Source organism: Miniopterus natalensis, chromosome 1 (assembly GCF_054644295.1).
Source record: "Miniopterus natalensis isolate mMinNat1 chromosome 1, mMinNat1.hap1, whole genome shotgun sequence".
NCBI classification, from domain to species: Eukaryota; Metazoa; Chordata; class Mammalia; order Chiroptera; family Miniopteridae; genus Miniopterus; species Miniopterus natalensis.
In genome coordinates, this window is record NC_142081.1 from 19,094,006 (window position 1) to 19,116,293 (window position 22,288).

At 44.6% G+C, this 22,288-nt stretch overlaps 1 protein-coding gene across 1 annotated transcript; it reads left to right on the forward strand.

Annotated features, from left to right (window-relative positions):
* Positions 1-45: 45 nt before the first annotated feature.
* Positions 46-20,513, forward strand: ANGEL1 (angel homolog 1). The gene is made up of 10 exons (XM_087818915.1): positions 46-121; positions 2,773-3,348; positions 4,281-4,507; positions 4,969-5,038; positions 5,944-6,377; positions 8,619-8,745; positions 9,050-9,160; positions 15,914-15,989; positions 16,499-16,662; positions 17,415-20,513. The coding sequence occupies exons 1-10, from the start codon at positions 46-48 to the stop codon at positions 17,573-17,575; spliced, it is 2,022 nt and encodes a 673-aa protein (XP_087675041.1). The 3' UTR covers positions 17,576-20,513.
* The last annotated feature ends 1,775 nt before the right edge of the window (positions 20,514-22,288 follow it).

A 22,288-nucleotide genomic window follows, 5' to 3' on the forward strand; every position in this document is an offset into this window, starting at 1 on the left:
TGCTGAGAAGAGGGGAGGCGGACGCGCGCGCGCGGGCGGCCGGCCATGATAGCGTCGTGCCTGTGTTACCTGCTGCTGCCGGCCGCGCGCCTCTTCCGCGCCCTCTCCCGCGGCCTCTCAGGTACTGGCCCCGCGTCCTCACAGGCGGGAGCCAGGCCCGGGCCGGCCCCGCGGGGCTGAGGCGGCGTGCGGCGTCGGGCCTCACGACCACCTTCCCCTGGCAGCGCCAAGGTGCGGGGGGCGGCCCTCGACCCCGGTGCCAGTCCCGGACTCCTGGAGGCCCAGGCCGGGCGGACGACCCTTGTGGGCGGCGCCCTGCTCACGCCCGTGGCGTTGGGCCGCAGTTAACGCGGAGGGGGCCTGGGGAAGGGGAAGAAGCCGCGCCTTCCCGCTCCGGGGTGCAGAGAGGTCGGGGTCCGCTGAGTCACTGCTTTGGGGGGTCGGGAAGGGTGGGCAACTCCGGGCTAGGCGAATGCCCGAATTCTCTGAGGGTCGGGCCGGCCGGCTGAAGACCGGGACGTCCCTGTGTTCCCCGGGGTTAACCGCACACTCACCTTCCCCAGCACCTCTCAGCTCTGCTCTCTCGGTGCAGCGTTTGGTTTAAAAACATGCTCGGAATCGAGAGCCGCGTTTAAACCTCAGCTCTGAGGCTGTGCGTTTGGAGATGAAGTGGGGTGGAGGCAATGCCCAGGTGATCCTTGAGCGAGAGGAGAGAGCTAGTTTTTGACTTTTCACGACCCGCCTGCCCTTTTCATTCCTGGTCTTTAAATTCCCCGATGCTCGCCGGAGACCGTCAGTTCCTTTCAGAGATCCTGCGGGACTCCAGACTTCTCTGGCAATTTAGGGGGCAGGACAGGCCAACGAGTATTTTCTTAGAAATAAGGGGTTCAGCTGTGTGTTCTGTGCTCTTCCTTTCCGGAACTTTACGCAATGTGTGTGTGTGATTTATTATGTATATTTCGTATAAAATGTTTGCCTGTCTGCTTTTAGAATGCAAGCTCCAGGAGGGAGGGCAGGCCGTGTCTGTTGGCTTACCGCGTCTCTAGTGCTAGCGCACTGCACAGAAAATAGTAGGCACTCGGCGTGTCTACTTCTGAGGAATGAGAAACGCCATAGGAGTAATTGTTTTCAGAGAACTAAAGCATATTCCTGTCATTTCTGGAGCTCTTCCAGCGTCCAGTATGGCGGCCTTCATGACTGCTAGTCCAGAGGTTTCTAGACTAAGAGTTTTAGGGGTCTCAAGAGGGGCCACCTTCCCCCCCCAATTAAAGAAGTCCCACTTGTCTTAACTTTATTTGGTTTCTACAGATTTTTAAAATTTAAATAAAAGGATTCTGCTGCTGAAAAACAAATCACCACCAACAACAAAAATCTACTAAATTTGGAAACTGGTAACAGCACACATGTAAATAAAAGAACGTTTGCCATCTGTTATACGTGGAGGTTGTTTCCAAGGACATGGAATTATCAAGCTCCTGAGGCTAAAGCCAGCAACCCAGGCAGTGGGTTTAAAGCAGGGCTTTCCAGTCTCAGCACTATCGACATTTGGACCTGGATAAGTTGTTGTGGGGCTGTCCTTTGCACTGTAGGATGTTCAGCAGTATCCTTACTCTCTAACCACTAGATGCAGTAGCATCCCCACAGCTGTGACAACCACAGTGTCTCCAGACAAGGCCAAATGTCCCCTAAGAGCAAAGTCATCACTGGTTGAAAACCACTGTTAAATCCACATAGGCCATACAGTAGTGTCAACATTTGAACCATTTAGACAGTTTTCTTGCCTTAAAAAAAAAAGTAGATAAAATGAATCGTGATTGAGGGTCAGCATCATGCTTGACACTTGTTCTGTGCCATAAATGATTTGGCGTGTAGGGAGTGTTTGCTTGCACCAGAATACTGTGCATGGAGTTTGGGGCTCTAATTTTAGAGTTTTTCCCACCTGCTTTCTTGCCTGTTGGCTGTCATTTGTGGCTGCTGTAGCAGAAAGACGATAGCTGTCTCTTGCTGTTACTTGTTGGCACCTTCTGATTTCCAGCCTCTGTTGTGTTATGGAATGGGAAAGCTAAGAATGAAGTTTGTGAAGATTTATGAGTAGAATAAATAGCTTTGAGAAGAGCACCAAGGGCCTTTGTTAAGTCAATTATATAGATTTTGAGACACTTTTCTTGACTACTTTAGAACTTTTTCCTTTGCAATGTGTTCACAGATTAGGGGATTTATAGAACTAGGAAAGATCTTGGAGATTATCTAGTTCACACTTCCCCTGTCCCCTTTTTATAGTCAAAGCAAGTCCATCTCACTAGGGGCATTGTCCAAGGTCATGTGATTTTGTTAATTTCAGTGCTACGCCATAACCCACAGTTCTAATTCATGATCAAGTTCTGGTTCCAATGTAATGTGGCTCTTAGAACCGGAGAGTTGATGTTTCATAGGAGTTTTAACCTCTAGCTATAGAGGTGTGATTATATGTGACCATCTCTGTCCTAGATTATGTGAGTCAGCCATTCTTTTATTCCCACACTGAGTATTTATCCAACCCCTACCATATAAATTAGTTAATACTTGTAAAGCACTTAGAATAGTGCCTGCCACATAGTAAGCACTTCACTCTGATTACGAAGTTCCGGGTACTGAAATGGGTAGGCTCACTGATGAAACAGTGATGAGCAAGGCGAATATGCTTCTTGTATGGGATTCACATTCTAGTTGGGAGGAGAGTGTGGGTGGGGCGGTGCTGTATCTTATAACATGGTATTTTGGCTTTCTTCTCAGATGCATTCTTCACATGTCGAAAAAATGCCCTCCTGGCGAAAAGCTCGTCCCCCCAGATAGAGGGTGACTTTGCCATGGCCCCTCAGGGCCTGGACCAGGAAGAGTGTGAGGGACTGCTGCAGCAGTGGCGAGAAGAAGGGTCGAGCCAGTTGCTCTCAACTGTGAGCGAGGGTCCCCTGGTAGATAAGGGACTAGCCCAGAGCAGCCTGGCACTCCTGATGGATAATCCTGGAGAACAGGATGCTGCTTCCGAGGACAAGTGGTCCAGCATGCAGCTGAGTGACCTGCAGGCAGCAGAGAACCTGGAGGAACCTTCCCCTGAGGTCCTAGGAGAGGAGCCACTGCCAGAGGCCGAGGGCCCGATGTGGGCAGCTGTCCCCATGCAGACAGGCCCTCAGTATGCAGACTGTGCTGTTCTCCCAATGGGTGCCCTGGCTGCAGAGGAGTGGGAAGAGGACCCTGCAGTGGTCGCCTGGAGCATAGCACCTGAGCCTATGCCCCAGGAAGAGGCTCCCATCTGGTCCTTTGAGGGCCTGGGGCAGTTGCAGCCTCCCCCAGTAGAAATTCCTTATCACGGTGAGTCTGAAACTGGCTGAGAGAGCCAGGGTAGCAGATTGTCAGGTTGTCATGGGTGTGGGCAGAGCCATTCCTAAAGAAGATTCTCTCTAGGGAGCTCTGCCACTGCATTCTCTTTTTCTGAGACTCTTACAGTGTCAGATCTAGAGGGGTCTTAAAAATTATCTCATCTAGCCACATGGTCTTCAGATGAAATAATCCCAGTGCAGAGAGGTAGTGGGACATGCCTAAAGTCATATAGCTAGGTAGTGGCAGAACAAAGCAGACCCTAATTCTGATTCTCCATGCTATTGTTTCTCTGGAGGTGATCCAAAGGCTTTCTGGGAGGAGGGGTGGAGAGCCCTTGTGGCCTGCACTCTGCATGAACCAGAATAACTCCAGTTTTATCTGTCGTACATATTTGGCTTCCATTAAATTTTAAAGAATGAGTTGTGTGGCTCATATAGGTTTGAAATCCACTATGCAGCTCAGTGTGTTAAGGGAGATGGGGGATATATGATTTCTAGCCCTACAAACTTTTCCAGATATAGAGGTTAGAAAATACCCAAGGCTGAGATTACTCTAGAAGTGTCTTTAATCTCAGGTGACCATTAGGCATATTCACCTGAGTGATTCCACAGAGACCAATGGATTTGTCAGTTGTAAGAATTGTTAACCTATATTTACTGAGCATGTACTAGGTACAAGGTACTATGCTAGGTACTGGGAATACAGTGGTGAACAGGCTAAGATGGTCTCTGGCTTTGTGGAGTTTACTGTCTAGTCTGAGAATGTCCTTAGAGTTCTGCTCAGATTGCCACAGAGAGGGATGGGTGACATGGAAGGTGAGAAAAGGAACTTGAGACACAGTATCCCTGAGTCAGGAGTGGAGATGGTGGGGCCTGTGGGTAACATGTACTTGTCATGGACCTCTTCTTCCCAACCCTTTGCAGAAATCTTGTGGCGAGAATGGGAGGATTTCTCCACTCAGCCAGATGCTCAGGGCCTGGAGGCAGGGGATGGCCCTCAGTTCCAGTTCACTCTGATGTCCTATAACATCCTGGCCCAGGACCTGATGCAGCAGAGCTCCGAGCTCTATCTGCACTGCCACCCAGACATCCTTAATTGGAACTATCGCTTTGCGAATCTCATGCAGGAATTCCAGCACTGGGACCCTGATGTGAGTGAAGAGTGGGGAGGGCAGTGCATCTTGCATTTGCTTTGGACTTGGGCTGTTTCTCAGTGCTCTAAGAAAATGAGTTCATTCCCACAGTTGTTCATATGATTGGAGTCCTTCCTGGGGCTGGAGCTTGTCTGCCTGAAGTAAATGAGTTTTGGCAGATGCTGAGATGACTCTCCCTAGGTGCACTCTAGCACCTTTGTGCAGGGGAGGGAGACTTGAGGAACTCAAGGAACAGGAAAATCCAGTATATGTATCTGGTCTCCTCAGCTTAACTCTGGGCCTGTTCTTGCTGGGGCTGGCTATCTGGGAAGAGTCAGCCCTGTGAGAAGTTTCAGTGTGACCCTGCCTGAGACCCGTAGCAGCTGTCCACCTGGCCACAGTTACCTACTCCTAGGGCAGGAGTTATATTCAGCACTCTGGGCACTCTGGAATGATTGGTTTCCTTGTCAATTTCCCAGATCCTGTGTCTCCAGGAAGTCCAGGAAGATCATTACTGGGAGCAGCTGGAGCCCTCTCTGCGAATGATGGGTAATGCGGCACCCTGGCGTATTTGCCAGTCTTTGTTCCCATAGCCCTGTCTGCTCTCTCTCCCGAAGACACCATGCTTTCCTTTTGTCTCAGTAAACCCTCAGTCTCACCTGTAAGCTAGCTCCTTTATGTGGGTGAGAAAGACAGTAGAGTTCTGCAGTTTTAAAGCAGTTGTGACATATGTTGCCATCTAATCCTTGAAGTAACCAACCCTGTGAGGCTGAGTATTATTATCCTCAGTTTACACTGAGGAAACTGTGGTTCTCAAAATTTCTGTGACTTGCTCAGGGTCACAAAGGTACAAAGCGAGTAGGTTGAGGAGCTAGGATTCCAACTTGTCTGACTTTATTTTATTATTATTTTATTATTATTTTAGTTAATCCTCGCCTGAGAATATTTTTTCCATTGATTTTTAGAGAGAATGGAAGGGAGGGAGCGGGGAGAGAGAGAAAGAGAGAGAAAGAGAGAGAAAGAAACATCAATGTGAGAGAGACACATTAATCAATTGGTTGTCTCTCAACCAGGGCTGGGGATTGAGTCTGCAACCCAGGTATGTGCCCTTGACTGGGAATCAAACCTGTGACCCTTTGGTAAGCAGGACAATGCTCTATCCACTAAGCCACACTGGCCGGGGCCAACTTGTCTGACTTTAGATTCCATGCTTTTCTTGTCAGCTTATATTGCTTCAACCCTTCTCTCCTTCCTTTCCTTTAGAGCCTCTCAGTCATCTGGTTGAAACTGTAAGGGAACCAATGCAGAACCAGGGAATTGGCAAGGGCAAGAACTCCCATTATTGAGCAGCAGGAGCAATTTCTTATGCACACCCACCTGGGTTACTGCCACTGGTTGGAGGGATTCAGGGTTCAAGGACTCTGATCCATCTCCTTGGTGGGGTGTTCCTGCAGGCTTTACCTGTTTCTACAAGAGGAGGACCGGGTGTAAGACGGATGGCTGTGCTGTCTGCTACAAGCCCACGAGATTCCGTCTGCTTTGTGCCAGCCCTGTGGAGTACTTCCGGCCTGGCTTGGAGCTCCTCAATCGGGATAATGTGGGCTTAGTGTTGCTGCTGCAGCCACTAGTCCCAGAAGGCCTGGGGCAAGTCTCAGTGGCCCCATTGTGTGTGGCAAATACCCACATCCTGTACAACCCACGCCGAGGTGATGTCAAGTTGGCCCAGATGGCCATTCTCTTGGCTGAAGTGGACAAAGTGGCTAGGTTGTCAGATGGCAGCCATTGCCCCATCATCTTGTGTGGGGACCTGAATTCCGTCCCTGATTCACCTCTCTACAACTTCATCAGGGACGGAGAGCTCCAATACCATGGGATGCCAGCCTGGAAGGTGAAATGGGGCAGGCCACTGCGGGGGGTGGGAACATGGCCTAGGGAGAGATTCGGGCCTTGGCATCCAGTGCTGCTTCTGTGGCAGGGACTTAAGTTAGACCTGTTCTGGCTCCCTCCTGCTTCCTTGTACCCAAAGCCTGGAAGTTAGGAACTCTTGAGTGCCTTTGGCATATTGAAATCCTTTCAGTTTTTGTCATTAATTTATTTTTAGTCTATAAGTAATACGTAAGTGCATCCTTACAAGAATTCAAATATCATAAAATTGGGCCAAAGCCCCTTTCATTCCCTACATTTCCTGCCTCTCCCCTTAAAGTCAAGTAATAACTGAAGTTTGGTGGCATTTTCCCAGGTCTTTTTCTGTGTATTTATAGTGATATCTGTGTTTTCACGATAATGTAATCATAATTTACATTTATCAAGCAATTACTGTGTGCCAGTTGCTATTTTAAGCACATGTATTAACTCATTAATTTTCACAATTTCTATCATTGCCTCCATTTTATAAATAAGGGAACTAAGGCACAGAGGAATTAATAATTTGCTTACTTGAGATTATGTAGGTCATTAGTGGTGGAGCCAGGATTTGTAACTAGGTGGTCTGGCCCCAGAGCTCTCCCCTCCACTATTATGCTGTGATTGCTTCTAACAGCTGATATATAATCTATCGTGTGTGTGCTTATAAACATGATATATTATTGTATATTTCATTTTGTAGCTGTTTTTTTTTCCCACTCAATAATGTATATGGGTCTATCTTATTCCTTTTAACTGCTGAATGTTGATAGCATAGATATCTCATAGTTTATCATAGTTTATTTAGCTGTGCTGATGGGCATTCAACTTGTGCTAATTTTTATGTCACTTAATCTCCCTGTTCCTCTGTTTTGCTTCTACTGATCCATCTAACTTATTGCTTAACCTTTGGCATGGCATAGTGGAGAAAGGACACAAAATGACTGAATTATCATTGAGCACTTTGGGCTTTTATTTTAGTGAGGTTACTCAAGTGCCAGCAATGTCTTGGTTGCCATGTGTGCAGAGAAAGGCATTATCCTGCCAGAAAGTTGCTATAATCAAGGAGCTCAGGAAACAGGCAAAGAATTTACTAAGTGCCTACCTTGTGACAGGTGCCGTTAGTTTTAGTGATTAAGAGCACTCATTTTGAAGCCAGGCGGTCCTGAGTTCAAATCCCTGCTCTGCCACCTTGGGCAAGGTACTTAACTTCCCTAAGCCCCATTTGCCTCATCTAGACACTGGGGATATAATAGGACCGACTTCAGAGGGTTTTTGTTTGTTTGGTGGATTAAATAAAATAATGTGCATGAAGTGTTTTCCAGTTCTAGGTAATGGGAACTAAGGAAGCAGTCAGTAATTTGGTAGTGGTTATTATTATCAAGATTCTTAATTATATGTGGTATTATTATCCCATTTTATAGTAGAGGATATTGAACCCAAGAGTTAACTAACTTGGCCCAAAGTCTCACAGCTAGTAAATGGCCATTAAATTCCAGGTCTGTTTTACTTCAGGTGGCATATTGGAAACTTATGTCTTTTAAGGGCAGAGAGATTGTGCCTATCACTGCTCTCTTCCCAGCACTTCGCTCGTATCTTACATAGTTGGCACTCAAATATTTGTTGTTAAGTGAAATAAAGGGAATTTTGCTACACGTGTTGGAGATATGCAGATGACTGATGTTGCCGAATGTTTCCCCTGCTACGTTCTGTTCGTTCCCAGGCTGCTCATTGGCTTTGACTGAGGATGGTGACATAGATACGGTGAAGTGCTTTGGTGCATTTCTCATTTGGTCCAACCCTGTGGTTTGCGAATAATAGGCTTAAGATGCTAGACTTTGATCCAGAAGATCCAAAGATCAGGATAACCTTTTCCCGTTGCACATTAAAGCCCCTGAAAGTTGATATTCTCTGTGAAAACTTGTGAAAATTTTTCTGAGGTAAAAGTTAAGGGATCACATGTTCATACAGTTCTATTCTCTTTGACTCACACTCCTCACTCTCTTACCCCTTTTTCTTGTCTTGTGGACATTTCAGTGTTTCTAGTTTTTAAAAAAAGTCTTAATTAGCTCTTTATTTTTAATCTTCCCCTAAGATGTACGTTTTGCTTATATTGTGTATGTAGTATGTGACCGTATGTGTGTATATTTGTCCCCATGTCTCCGAAAATGGGCTGTTTCCTTTTTACATCTTGGTTTCCTCATTCCAACCTGCTCTTTCCTTGTAGGTATCTGGACAGGAAGACTTCTCCCATCAGCTTTACCAGAGGAAGCTGCAGGCCCCACTATGGCCCAGCGCCCTGGGCATCACTGATGGCTGTCAGTATGTCATGTCCTGTCATCCCAAGAGATCAGGTGAGCATGTGCCATGTTCTTGGTTGGCTGTGCCTTTTTGCCCATTTTGGGAGAACGCTGGCACCTCAATGACGAGAAAGTGTAATGCCCTCAATTCCCTTAGCGAGTTCCTTTGTTTTTCTCATTGTCCTCCTGGCCACCTAATGATATGGACAACTTTAAATCATAGCCTTTGGAAAATCTCCTTGTCTTCTGAGCCAGACTTTGTCTGTGTCCCTATGCTGGAAGCTTTTTGATATTAAGGAGGGCTCAGCATGTGGCTCCTCTTCCTTTCTTTTACTGTATGGCTTTTCTTGGTTTACAGAGAGACTTAAGTATAGCCGAGACTTCCTGCTACGTTTCCGCTTCTGCAGCATTGCCTGTCAGCGACCAGTAGGACTGGTTTTTATGGAAGGAGTGACGGATACTAAGCCAGGTAATGGGAACAAAGCTTGTTTTCTTGGTCTTTTTTAAACCTCTTTACCCCTGATGTTTGTCAATTATGTGATTTCTTAGTCTTTCCTAGGTATAATTCTTAGAGGTCAGCTTCTGGTAGTAAGTATGCTTAGAAGGAAAGTCAGTGGAGTTTAGTGGCCATATACATGCATGTTGTAAGAACATGGACCAGGAGTCAAGACCTGGGTTCTGATCAGCTCTAAGACCTTGAGTAAGCCACTTAACCTTTATAGGCATAAGTTGCTACTAACTAGCTTGTGGTCAGCATATATGGGAGAGAAGATACACATGATAGGACTTTGAGGATCAAAAGGTGACAGTAGTCCTGGTTGTAATAAGTTAGTGCTACTGAAAACTTGCAGATTGAATGCAGCAGAGTATAGTTGATATTCTACTCTTCTTGTCTCTGAAACCACTCTGAGGCAACAAGGAAAATGGAATAAAGAAATGTAAACTCCGTCTTTGAGAAAACAAGATCTGGAGATACCTGAAACTATGAACCACAGCACAAGTGGAATGGCTGTGAGTACTAGAGATCATGCAGGGGTGCTGGAAGAAGTGTGGGGAGACTTATCTGTGAGGCATGTGGATCTCAAGAAGAGCCAGCCGAGTGCCTGTCTCCAAGGTGAGGAGTGCACTTGAAGCACAAAACCAAAATCCTTGTTCCATCAATAAGGAAAGGATGCACAGGTTGTAATAGGACATTATCTCAACCTGTTTTAGTCCTAAGAGGCAGCAGAGGAAAGACTGATGAAGGAATCAAGCCATATTTGCATTGAGCGGTCTAAGTGGCAGGGGGGAATATACAGAGCTACCTAGCTTTTGCCTGGGGAGAAGTAAAGATTAAAAGGACTCATACACACCCTGTGTCATAAGGAGAATTTCTGTTACTTGGAATGCATCTTTAATCTTCCCTTATATAAACTTTGTACAAATGACTGGTAGCAAAACCTCAACTAATTAAAAGCTGGGCTGCCCCAAAGAAACCAGCATGAGAGCTGTATTAAAATACTAGAAGAAGAAAAGGTGGAAGGACAGGAAAAATAAAAGGCGGATAAAGAATACTTACTTCAAAGGCAAAAATTCTTGCCATGGAGCATATGAAAATTATAATTATTTTTTTCCATGAATTAAAAAATGAAGCAATTGCCTTTATAAAATAAGAGCACAAAAATAAAACCATTGCCTTTTAAATGTAAGTTCAGGCACATGGCAAGACATCAGAAGATGAAATGTAAGCTGCAGAGCTGAGGAAAGAAATGGAATAAAAAAGTTAAAAATGACATAAAATGAAGACAAAAATGGATGCAGCACAAGAAAGAATAGATATTGCTGAAAACAAGACAAGAGACAGGACAAGAGGGGAGAGCAAAATAAAAAGGAAGTGAAAGGATAAAAAGGACCAGAGAGAAAATGACAGTAGTGGAAGATAAGGCAATTCAACACAGAACTGGAGTTCACAAAGAAGAAAATCAGTACAGTGGCACAAAAGGAGTCTTTAAAGGTGTGATTCAGGGAAGATTTTCCAAAGATGAAAAGATCTGAATCTTCAGTTTGAGAGGATGTGCCATGTCTCAGTAAAAAAATGACACAGGAGAAGCAACACTAACATCCTAGTGAAGTTACCAGAAGTCAAAGATAAAAGGATCCTTTGGGCGGTTGAACCAAAAAGATTGGGCTACTTTTAAGGGTAAAAATAATCAGGTTGGCGTCAGACTTCTTAACATTAATATTCAACTCTAGAAGACAGGGGAGCAAGGCTTCAAGGAAAAAAGGTAAGGCTCAAGAATTTTATACTCTACCAAAAGCCTTTTTTGAAGAAATGTTAGAAGACTAACTTAAAATAACCAAGCAATGACTGGAAAAAACTATAGGAAAAGGACTGGTGGTAAGCAATCAATTTATTTTTTTCTTGTAGGAATTTAATTTAAATTGGCATTTTGCACAGAGCTGTGAATATTTCAATGGCTCAGTTTTTTTTAAATTGCAAAGGTAAATGTATTATTACAACTGTAGCAATATATAATAATGATGATGGCTGCCATGCATTGAGCAGCTAGCATGTGCCTGGAACTGGGATAGTGCTTGTATCAGTTGGGCTCAGGCAGGGAAGTGGTGGCTCAGTGTTTTAAGATTATAAAATCCTAATGTTAAATAGTAGTAGGATCCCACATAGATAATTTCATGTTAACACTAGATTATTATTATTTTTTAAATCAGTGCTGTATTTGAAACATAAAATAAGCATTTCAGTTTTAACAAAATTAAACCCAAGAACCTTTAAAATACATACTTACAATCACTTTGTATCTAGGGGGAAAATACCCAGTTCACTAACAATGCAAAATAATAACAGTTTTTTGAAAATTGAGATTAAATTTGGGTGAACAGACCAGACCCATTCACCACATACTGTGAACATGCCCTTCCATTTGTTCAGTACCCCTCCTGAAAAGGCTCCTGATGAATCTCTTTTAAAGACTCCAAATCTAAAAAGCTACCACCATTTTTAGACCATGAGTAGAAAGACTGAAGTGCAATACAATGAGATCATAGTGTGTGATCTTTTTTCTAGAGGATACCTTTAGATGTCCTACCATATAATATTTCCAGGCCCATACCAGAGTAATCCAATCCACTGTGCACATCAAAACTTGTCAACTTGACTGACACTGACTTTAATGTAAAGCATTTGAGTTGCAAAAGGAGCTACAGTACTAGGTAGTGACGGTCTAACTTTCCCACAAGTTGACATTGCGTTGCACTGGAGTATTCTACATTGCCCAGGTTGTATAATAAAAAACATTGTGATTCCCACTCTCCCCAACTCCCTTTGTGAGGGAATAATTAATGAGAATGGAATCTAGATTTTAAGGCCCCTGCTTACATATATTTTCAATTATTATTTGTCTTTCCAATATGGTTCATAAAGACACTGGAAGGGCTTACTATGTTTTCTTTCTTTTTTTTTATATCTTTATTGATTTCAGAGAGAGGAAGGGAGAGGGAGAGAGAGTGATAGAAACACCAATGATGAGAGAGTCATTGATCAGCTGCAGCCCGCAACCTGGGCATGTGCCCTGACCGGGAATCGAACCCTGATCGCCTGGATCCTAGGTCGATGCTCAACCGTTGAGCCAGGCCCCGCCGGGCTATGTTTTCTTTCTCATGAGTGCTTGCATGTTTACAGAAACTCTGGAGCTTTGAACTTAACATTGACCCCTTCAGGTCTTTTAACACTTAACCACAAACCATGTGCCCAATTAAGTGCATTACAGAAAAAACCATTGCTAATAGGTGATTTTTGTAAACCGCTGTTTACAAACTGACCAGATGGTCATAGAGCAAAGGCTCTCTGATCAGTTTCTAACCAGGAAAGTTCTGAATCCAGCTTCTCTGGCCCATGCATGATACAACTTACTATCCCCTTCCCTAGTACTTGCAGAAGAACTTACTTGCTTGGCTTCCACTCGCATACTTGGGTGCTGAATGGGCCCAGAAGATGTTGAAGCTCAGGTGGAGGCCTCTGTGGCCTGTGCGCTAGTGCTCTTTCCACACACACAGTGCTGTCTGTACACAGTGCTGCATGGACAGAACCTGGGACTGGGGGAAACCATTTTCAGTGTCCTGCTGGTCGCTGATATTCCTGGCATATCATAATGGTAAAGGGTGTGACTCAAAATGAAGATATTAGTGCTATGAATTTTTATGCTCCAAGTAACATTTTATCAACAATCACAAAGTGAAAACTTTAGGATTTAACAAGGAATAATAGTCAGAAAATAACTGATGGTAAAAGGTTTTAATTCATCTTTCTTACTCCCTAACTGATCATGTAGATAAAAGATAACTAAGAATATAGACTAAGTAACATGTTATAGGGTAAATCTGACAGATATGTATCAAACTCTGAACACTGAAAGTAAAACAGAGACATCTTTTTAAGTCTTCATAGGAAATTCTTAAGAGTTAACTATATATTATACCACCTAAAAAACCTCAGTAAATTTTAAACAACTTTTAAGTCAAAGGTGAAATTTAAACTGAAACTGCAGAATACCTAAAAAATAATAATGAAAATACCATATATTTGTGGGATTATAGTTAAAACTGTTCAGTGAAAAAAAAATCATAGAATAATATGGAATATATAGAACCATAGAATTATATTAATTAAAAAAGATGAAAGTAAGTACATTAGGCATTCAAATTAAGAAGTTAGGAAACAGAACAAACTGAAAGAAAGCAGAAGGAAAGAAGATAAAAATGAAGATAATTTAGAAAGAAAAATAGTAGATCTAGTAAACTCTTAAGAGTTGGTGTTTTGGTGAAAACACACTGTCAACTAGATAAACCCATTTGCTAATCTGTTGAAGGAGCAAGTAAAAGTGTCCGGATACACAAGTACTAATAGGATTATAAGGGGGTTCTTTGCTCAACTAAGTGCAAAGAAATTGAAAACTTAGTTGCATATATTAATTTTAGAAAATGTAGTTTACTAAAAAAATGACTGCAGGAGAGAGGTAATCTAAATAACTACCACAGAGAAAAAATTTAAAGTTTTCAGAAAAACACCAGGCTCAGATTGATGGAGAATGTCATCAAACCTTTTAAAGAACTTGTAATTCCACTACTATTTAAATTGCTGCAGAGCACAGAGGAAGAATGGGGCCAAGTTATTTTATGAAGCAAGTATTTTGACACCAACACCTGACAATTACACAAAAAAAGAAAACTACAGACTGATATTCTCTCCTGTGAATACTGACGCAGAAACATTTAAATAAAAGATCAGAAACAGAACCTAGCAGTGCATTGAAAGGGCAACACCATGACCGAATGGAGTTGATCAGAAATACAAAGATAGTTTGATATTGCAAAGTCTATTAATATAATTTATCATGCTAATATGTATATATGAAATCTATTTAAATATATGAAAAGCATCCTATAGATGTCAGAGATATTTGTTAAAATTCAGCATCTATTATAGATTCTTTTAAAAGGAGCTCTCTTAAATTAGGGGGAAAAAGAGACCATCCCTTACCCCATTCCAGTACATTTATCTTAGTAGGAACATGTGGTGGTGGCAGTGCACCCTGGAACTAGGCTCTGAGGCTTCGAGTAGTGGGAGGAGGGCATGGATCTGCCGTGGGCCTGAAAAAAAGAGTTTATCTCAACTCCAAAAACCAGGATACTGTTTAAAGAAAACAGTAGTAGCAAAGTTAGGAACAAGACAAGGATAATCACTACCATTATTCAACTGAGTTCAGAGATAATTAGAAGTAGAAAATAGAAATATAGGTAAGAAAATAGAAGTGAAAAATGGAAAGGAGGGGTAAATTATTAGTCTCGGTCAGTATCATTATATAACTGGTGATCCAAGAGAATCAACTAACAACCGTCATAAGCATTGAGATAATTCTGGAAAGTAGCTGGGTACAATATTAACAGAAAGCCATAGTAGTCATATATAAAAATAATGACATATTTGTTAAAAGATACAATGAAAACTCTATTTATAATAGCAACAAAAATAATAAAACCCAAATTAACAGGGAAATATAAAATATATAAAGGAATATTTCATTTCATGTACATTATCAAATTTATTGGCATGAAATTGTAATATTTCCTTATCCAAAGAGCTTTATTGAGATTAAATGCACATACCATAAAATTCACCCATTTAAGGTATACAAGTCAGGGACTTTTAGTATATCAGAGTTGTGTAACCATCACCAAAATCATCATCCCCACAAGTAACCCCATATCCATTAGCAATCATTTTCCACTCACCTGTCCCTTTGTGATAAATCAGTTGACCATGGACATATGGGTTTCTGGACTCTTAATTATATTCATCTACATGTTTATCCTTAGGCTAGTACCACATTGTCTTGATTATTTTAGCTTTGTATAAGTTTGAAATAGAGAAGTGTAAGACCTGTAACTTAGTTGTTGTTTTCTTTATTAAGTATGATATTTGCTTTGGGATCCCTTTCATAGGCATTCATTCCATTCATGAGGGCTCCACTCTCATGATCTAATTACTCCCAAAGGCCCCAGCTGCTAATACCATCACATTGGGGGGGTTAGGATTTCAACATATTTTGGAGACACACAAACATTCAGTCCATAACAGCCATTAATGTCAGTCGGATCTGTAATAATATCCCCTCTTTCTTTCCTGGTACTGGTAATGTGTGTCTTCTTTGTGCATATGTGTATATATACATGTGTGTATAACTATGTATATGCGTATATGTACATGTGTGTATGTACATATATATTATACATACACACACACACAAAATGGATGGTGTGTGATAGCACATCTCTGGAGGAATATACCAGAAATGTGGTGCCATTGGTTGCCTCTGGACAGGGAAATTGTGTGGCAAGGGACCTAGAATGGGAGGGAAACTTTAGTGATAGTTTTCTCAACATTTTGATTTTTGTACCATGTGACTATAGTACCTTTTAAAAATAAATTTAAATTTTAAGAAAAGGTTCTGTCTGAGTCAAGGAAGATAAATGTCTACATTAGAGGCCTATGTCTGCCTTCCTGAGGTTCTTGACTTTGGTCCATTTTCTTCCACCCTTCTTTTTTTCCTTTTACCCTTCTGGAGCAGTCCAATCACGGACCCGAGAAGGATTTCAGGGTGCAAGGTTCTGACCCTGCTTCACTGTCTGCGAATGATAAAACATCTTTCTCTCCGGTCTTCTACAGAACGACCTGCTGGCTGGGCCGAGTCAGTTCTGGAGGAAGACACATCTGAGCCTGAGCCTGAGCCTGTCTTCCCCAGGTAATCCTTCTTCCAGTTCCCTTCAGCTTGCATTCCAGGTATATGAGAGAGATTCCTGTTGGTTTTCCTGAGGCTAATTTGGGCGAGCATTTTTTGCTGAGCTCTCCCTTCCCCTAATACCTGCTAAGCTTATGGAGGGATATACAGGTGTACAGAGACCAAAGGTGACTCACCCAGGTTCTTGCAGATGAAAAGTCCACACACTTTTCCTCAAGGGAGTCAGGCCTCACAGAAGAGCTTGCTGACCTATGGAGGGGTATATTAGGTATGCTTCGTCAGCTGGCAAGTGGAGAGTGGGGGTGAGGAATGTCAGGGGGACTGAGTATACATGTGTCTGTTTCTAGGCTAGTTTTAGCTAAGACCATCAGCCTCTTAGCATGGGGAGGAATTTTTTGAGACTGTTATTTGGGATCATTCATTAAAAATACTTGATAAAACCCACAGAGAAAGTAACCTTGAGAAAAGCTCAATAATGTTTGCTGATTGAAATTGTCCCCTCCATCCCTTAGGGCCGTAGGCACCATACAGCACTGCCTCCACCTGACCTCGGTATATACTCATTTCCTGCCCCAGCATTGCCGCCCAGAGGTCACCACAATGCCCTTGGGTATCGGAACAACGGTGGATTACATCTTCTTCTCAGCTGAGTCCTGCGAGAATGGGAACAGGACTGGTAAGCCTGGTGGATCCTGAGTTCCTAGAAACCACCCCCATGAGTCCCTGGAACAACTGATGGTAGGTCAGGCATTTTGTGGCATGGCTTGGACTGCTGGGACTTGACCAGCAAAAGAGCAGATTTCGTACCTACCTAGCACTGGTCATCCTCATCACACTTCCCTTAGGCCACTTGTCTGACTTCTCTTTTTATCCTTGTGTCATTAGAGGTGGGCGGAACAAACACTCTCCATCCCTATTTTGGAGGTGAAAATAGAGCATCATGAGTTTATTGGATTTGTTCAGTGGCAGCTGGTTAGTGAGGAACTTGGTTAGGTTAGAGACCCTGTTTCCTCTCTCCTCATTCCATACCAGTGGTCACAGTGTAGCAATCTATCAGCCCCATGTCTGTTTGTTTAAAGCAGGTCTTTTAGAATGTTTAAATTGATTGCCTGTGTTTAAAAATAAGATTTTTTTTAGAGAAAAATCTGGATTTCCAGTTTCTTATGGAAATTCAGAAGTTCTTGTAATGTTGGACCTGGGCATACACTCTCCATTTTGCCACAGTCCCCCAGAACTCACCCTGCTTCAAGCATTGATATATCATGGAGTATGAGAAAATGAGGCCTCACCTAGAGGCAGCAGGAGGAGGTGAGGGAGGGTGGGCAGCCAAGGGGATGCAGCTTCCATAACACATAGCTTCCATAGGCCCCACCCTCCCCATGCATTGTGACTGACTGCTTTAACCACTGGCTTCGCTTTGTGCCCCAGATCGCAGGCTGTATCAGGACGGAACTCTCAAGCTCCTGGGCCGTCTCTCCCTCCTCTCTGAAGAGATTCTCTGGGCTGCCAATGGCTTACCCAACCCCTTCTGCTCTTCAGACCACCTCTGCCTGCTGGCCAGCTTCGGGATGGAAGTCATCGCCCCATGATGGGGCTTCCAGGGGAAGAGAGCTGCTCTTCCAGAAGAGCTCACTGGATCAGAGACTGTGGAAATATCCCATGCTTCTGGAAACTTAGATCCAAGAAACTTGCATCCCCTCCCTCCCCCTCCCCCTCCCTGTTCCTTTTTTCCCATGGTTAGATTTTTTCAGGGCCTGTCCAGGTTCTCTGCCTGTGGTCCCTTCCCTGCCCCAACCTTTTCCTAATCCTCCTGTGCCACATACTTGGTGGCCCTTGGAGAGGCTGAAGGGGGGTACCCCTTTCCTTCCATGTATCCAGCGCTCCTCTTGATTTTTAATTACCAGGGTTGTGGGAGCTATTGATCTCATTGGTTATTTGCTTTCAGGCCGTTTCTTGGTGGTACTTTCTGATCCGACCTCCTCCCTGCCTTCACAACCTCAGCACCCAGCCCTCTTGCCAGGCACACACGTGTGAGATGTGTATAGTATGTGTGCATCCTCTCAAGATGGGACTGCTCTGCATGGCCATGCCTGCCTCTGATCAGCCTCCTTTCTAATCAGGGACTGTTGGCCTAGGGGCTGGTCAAGAGCATGACCTGGTATCTGTGTGCTGCCAGGCAGCAGTGGGGCATGGGCCCTTCTCCTTTTATCCTGCGTTTCCTTAGGCGATCATGCCAGCCAGGCATACTCATCACCTGAGCCCTGGGAATGAATGGGTCCCACGGCCTGGAACAGCAAATTTGGGGATGAATTACCTGCCCCAGAGGCCTCTGAGCCTTTAACCCAGAGCTCCCCACAGGCCCAGTACGCTTTCACTAGGGCTTGTCCCTTTTCCCAGGCTGCCCTCAGGAGGGCAGAAGTTTGTGTGGGGTCAGTGGGCTTGGATAGTGATTTGAGGTTTAAAACGCCTTCAGGGTGAGGAGAAAGAACCCTTAGGAAACAATTGTCTCACTGGACTCTGCAGCCCGCCGACATGGGGCAAGGGTGGGGATTCCAGTAGGGGAGGAGGTGGCAGGCTCTGTAGCTGCCTCAGCTGGGACTCAGGACCTCAGGGACTTGTTCTCCTTTCTCCCACCACTTTTTACTGTTTGCTGCCTCCCTCATTCCCTTCCATTTTCTCCCTAGAAAAACCTGCTATTTAGCTCAGGCCAAACCTTCTCAGCAGAAATGCAGCCTTGGGCAAAAGTGAGTTGTTTAAACTAGCAAGGCCTTGGCTGATCATTGCCTCTGCTTTCCCTGTCCTAGCACAAGGCTATCCTGGCCCATTCAGGGGAATCCCGGTGCCCACATGTGTCACCTGCATACCTTAATCTTTTATTGCTGCGTGTGGCCCCTGGTGTTCCTGGGCCAGCTGCTGCTCCTATCCCTTAACTCACAGAAACTGTTGGCCCTGTTGATCTGTCTTTCTGTTCCCAACTCAGCCTCCAGAGCAGGACTGAAGGGATAGCCGAGAGGCTGGAGATAGGAACATTTAGCCAGACGTTAATGGTCTCTCCCTTCTTTTAAAGCCAAAGACCCAGCTTGAATTCTTCTGCTGTGTTTGTGGTTATAAACTTTCCACACCTAGGTTCTGGGAAATTTATGTGTGTATTTTTAAACATTGTTTCCTATGTACTGGGCATGTGCCTGTCTGAGCCCCAGGCCTGTCTGTCCATACCCCACCGTTCACTCTGTTTCTCTCTCTCTCTCTCTCTCTCTCTGCACCTCCTGAGATGACCTCAAGACAGTGCTCAGTTGTTTTCTAAGACAATGCCCATTGCTGTTCTCCTGCCAGGAAATGCAGTTAAAAATGGCTGAAGATGGCAGAGGGCAGGTAGCCTGATAGACAATCTTTTGTTCTATTTGTTTCTGTTTCAGAAATGAAATGGGGGTTTTAAGTGGTCATTTAAATTCATTTCTCCAAATAAAGGTTTACCTTTCCCCCCTCCTGTTGGTTCTTTTATTAGGCTCCTGAAGGGCACAGGGATAGAAGGCCTGGAGAATGAGTGGGCAGAGAAGGCTGATCCTGTGGTGGGTCTCAAGTCCTAAATCTAGACCAGAGAAAGGTGTGGGACTCTCCCTCTGATCACTGAGGCAGAGCTCACTGTTCTGAGGCCTGGGGAGATAGGGCTTGGGTGAAGCCTCCTGTCCTGACTTGTGGGGCAGCTCTCTTCTCCATCCTTGCCAAGCTAGAGAATAGCTCTTTCAGCTGCTTTTGTTCTTGTGCCATCTGCTGCCCCCCCCCCCCCCCCCAAGTCCACACTGCATTTCAGGAGGGTCTGTGTGGAAAGTGGAATGAGAAGTGTTTTCCTGGTCAAAGCTATGGCAGTTTTATGAGGTATGGTGCATGCGGCAGATGCCTCTTGCTGAGCTGCTATTTTTGATAATCTCTTTTGCATTCTGGAGCCAGAGCTGAGCTGTGGGCCATCTGTTGCTGGAAAGGTTTCTCTTCCTGGGCTTCACTCCTCTGGTACTTTTGTCTTCCTCCAGCCTCCTTAAGCAGCAAGTCCACCAAGCCTGCATGCACATGGGAAGCCCTGAAACCAGGGGCGGTTTTCTGCCTTACCTGAATGTAACCCCAGACCCCACACCTTTGAGTCAGTCTCTGAGAATCTGAGTTACTTAAAGCTACCTGGGTGCTCCTGTTGAACCCCCTGGGTTGGGACCCAGTGGGAAGAACACAGCCTAGGATTAGAAACACCACTTGTCATCTTGGCCTAGTCACTTGGTCACTGTGGGTCAGTTAACCCTTATGTTTCAGTTCATATATCTTGGTGAAATGGAAATTAAAGTAATAATCTTTCCCACTTGTGAGGAATTTTCAGATCTGAAATTGCATTGTTTGGGCGTTGGTAAGCAAGGGCTGCTAAGAATTCCAGAGTATTCGTGGGAGTTGAGGATGGGTAGTTCTCCCCAGCCAGGCTGGACTGGCTCATGGGCTGGGAATTACTTTATAGTTCCTAAGCTTTGAGGTGTATCCCCAGAGACCGCTTTCCTGGCCTACAGGGTTTCCTACTAGTCGCCTGAGGCACGTAACATTTGTATAGCATTTTATCAACCATTTACCCAGGGCTTCACTTCCACTATGAGTAGGTAATAGCATTGTGATGGGCAGTACAGGAGTTCATATGTTACCTTTACACCTGAGGAAATAGAAACCCCAGAGGTAAATTGAGAATCTCCTTTGTTTTATTTCTTGCCACTCCAAGCTCCTTAGCACACAGACTTTCTAGGAGTATGAGAGACAGCTTATCTTATAGGGCAGACACGTTGACTGGGGAGAAGGGAAACTACCAACTAGGCTGCTGCTGGTTTTTGTCTTTAAACTGTTTTGTGTCTCCAGCTCTTGCCCTAGTGGTTACTTAGTGCAGTGTGGCTTCTCTCCTTCCAGGTGTAGGGGGATCCACCCCTTCTAGTTTCCTCCAGGGGCACAGAGCTGACCTGTAGCCCTGCGCTAGAGACGCAGCCTGGTACACCTGTCTCTTTCCCCTCCTGAGCAAACGTGCAAAACAAAACTGTTTCAGGCAAGGGCTAGTCAGATGAGAGCTTGGGGTGCAAATCTTGCTTGGGTTAGGAGAATGTAAGTTAATGTGTTTTGAAGGGAACTCTGCCTTCTGCCCCAACCCTAATCAGTTTCTGTGCTCCTGAGGCCTGAGACCTCACCCAGCTGTAGAGAGGAATAAGTTCTTGGAGGTTTTGTCTTTCCCACGACCAACTCCTTTCTGGCTGCAGGTTCAAGAGGGCACGTTCCCAAGTGGGCTGGCCTCAGAGAGCTGTCCCTTCCGTTGACTGGAGGTGGCCCATCTCTACCACGTGCCAGGCTTCAGCAGCATGTCCACTTACCAGCTTGGCAAACATTAAGGATACCAGGGAGCCTGCATCTGGGCCAGTCTTTGGTATGACTACCACTGCCTCTCATCACTGCCCTCAACACACTGGTTAAGATGTCAGGTCCTGGCAGAGCTTCAATCTCGTCATGTTCAGGGCTCTGAGAAGTGCTACCTACATCCAAAGGTCCAACCCAAATTAGTCATGTGCCTAAAGCAGATGGGCATGTACTATGAGCCTGAAAGAAGCAGGGCAGCAGGAAATGAGGAAGCTCCCAGAAAGTTGGGCTCTGATCCTCCTGGAGTCCATGATTTACCTCTGCATCAGTTCCAAGAAAGTGGCCAACCACGTCCACCATGAGCCTGCTTGACTCATGAGATTCTCGCCCAGCTCTTACCCAGCTTTCATTTGAGGCCCACCCACAGGGCCGTTAAAGGTATGTTGTTAGCTGGATTGAATGTGTAAATTGCAACATTGTCTTTGTGTAAAGGTGTATAATTCTAGTTAGTCCCACGTTCTGGTTACCTTTATTGAAAGGCCCTTTTTTGGTATTAACCTGATTTAAATGAGCCTATAAGTAACAAAACTGTCCCTATTTAATGGTGTGGAGTCTGAGACATTCGCGGATTCCAATGGACTGCCTCTCCTCTTCCCAGCTGCCGCGCCTCATCACTGCTACTAAAAGTGAGGGAGTCTTGCTGTGCTAAACTATACTTCTAGTTAGGATTTTGTGGGGACTGGCTGGGATAAGTAGGAAGTATTCGACCTCCTCTTACAGGTCTAGGTTTTACTCTCAAGCTGAATGACAGGAGAGCAGGAAGAGGGAGGAAGGGTTAAAGGTGAAAAATGCTTCGCGGTCTAAAAAACATTTCTCTGAAAGCTACTTGCAACTCTGGGCTTATGTTAAAGCACGGGAAGAGGTCCAGATCAGGAATG

Excerpts from the sequence above, each read along its gene's own strand:
- ANGEL1 (XM_087818915.1), top strand. The coding sequence starts at position 46 with ATGATAGCGTCGTGCCTGTGTTACCTGCTGCTGCCGGCCGCGCGCCTC. Across the intron at positions 122-2,772 it reads CCTCTCCCGCGGCCTCTCAG|ATGCATTCTTCACATGTCGA; the intron begins GTACTGGCCCCG and ends CTTTCTTCTCAG. Across the intron at positions 6,378-8,618 it reads ATGGGATGCCAGCCTGGAAG|GTATCTGGACAGGAAGACTT; the intron begins GTGAAATGGGGC and ends CTTTCCTTGTAG.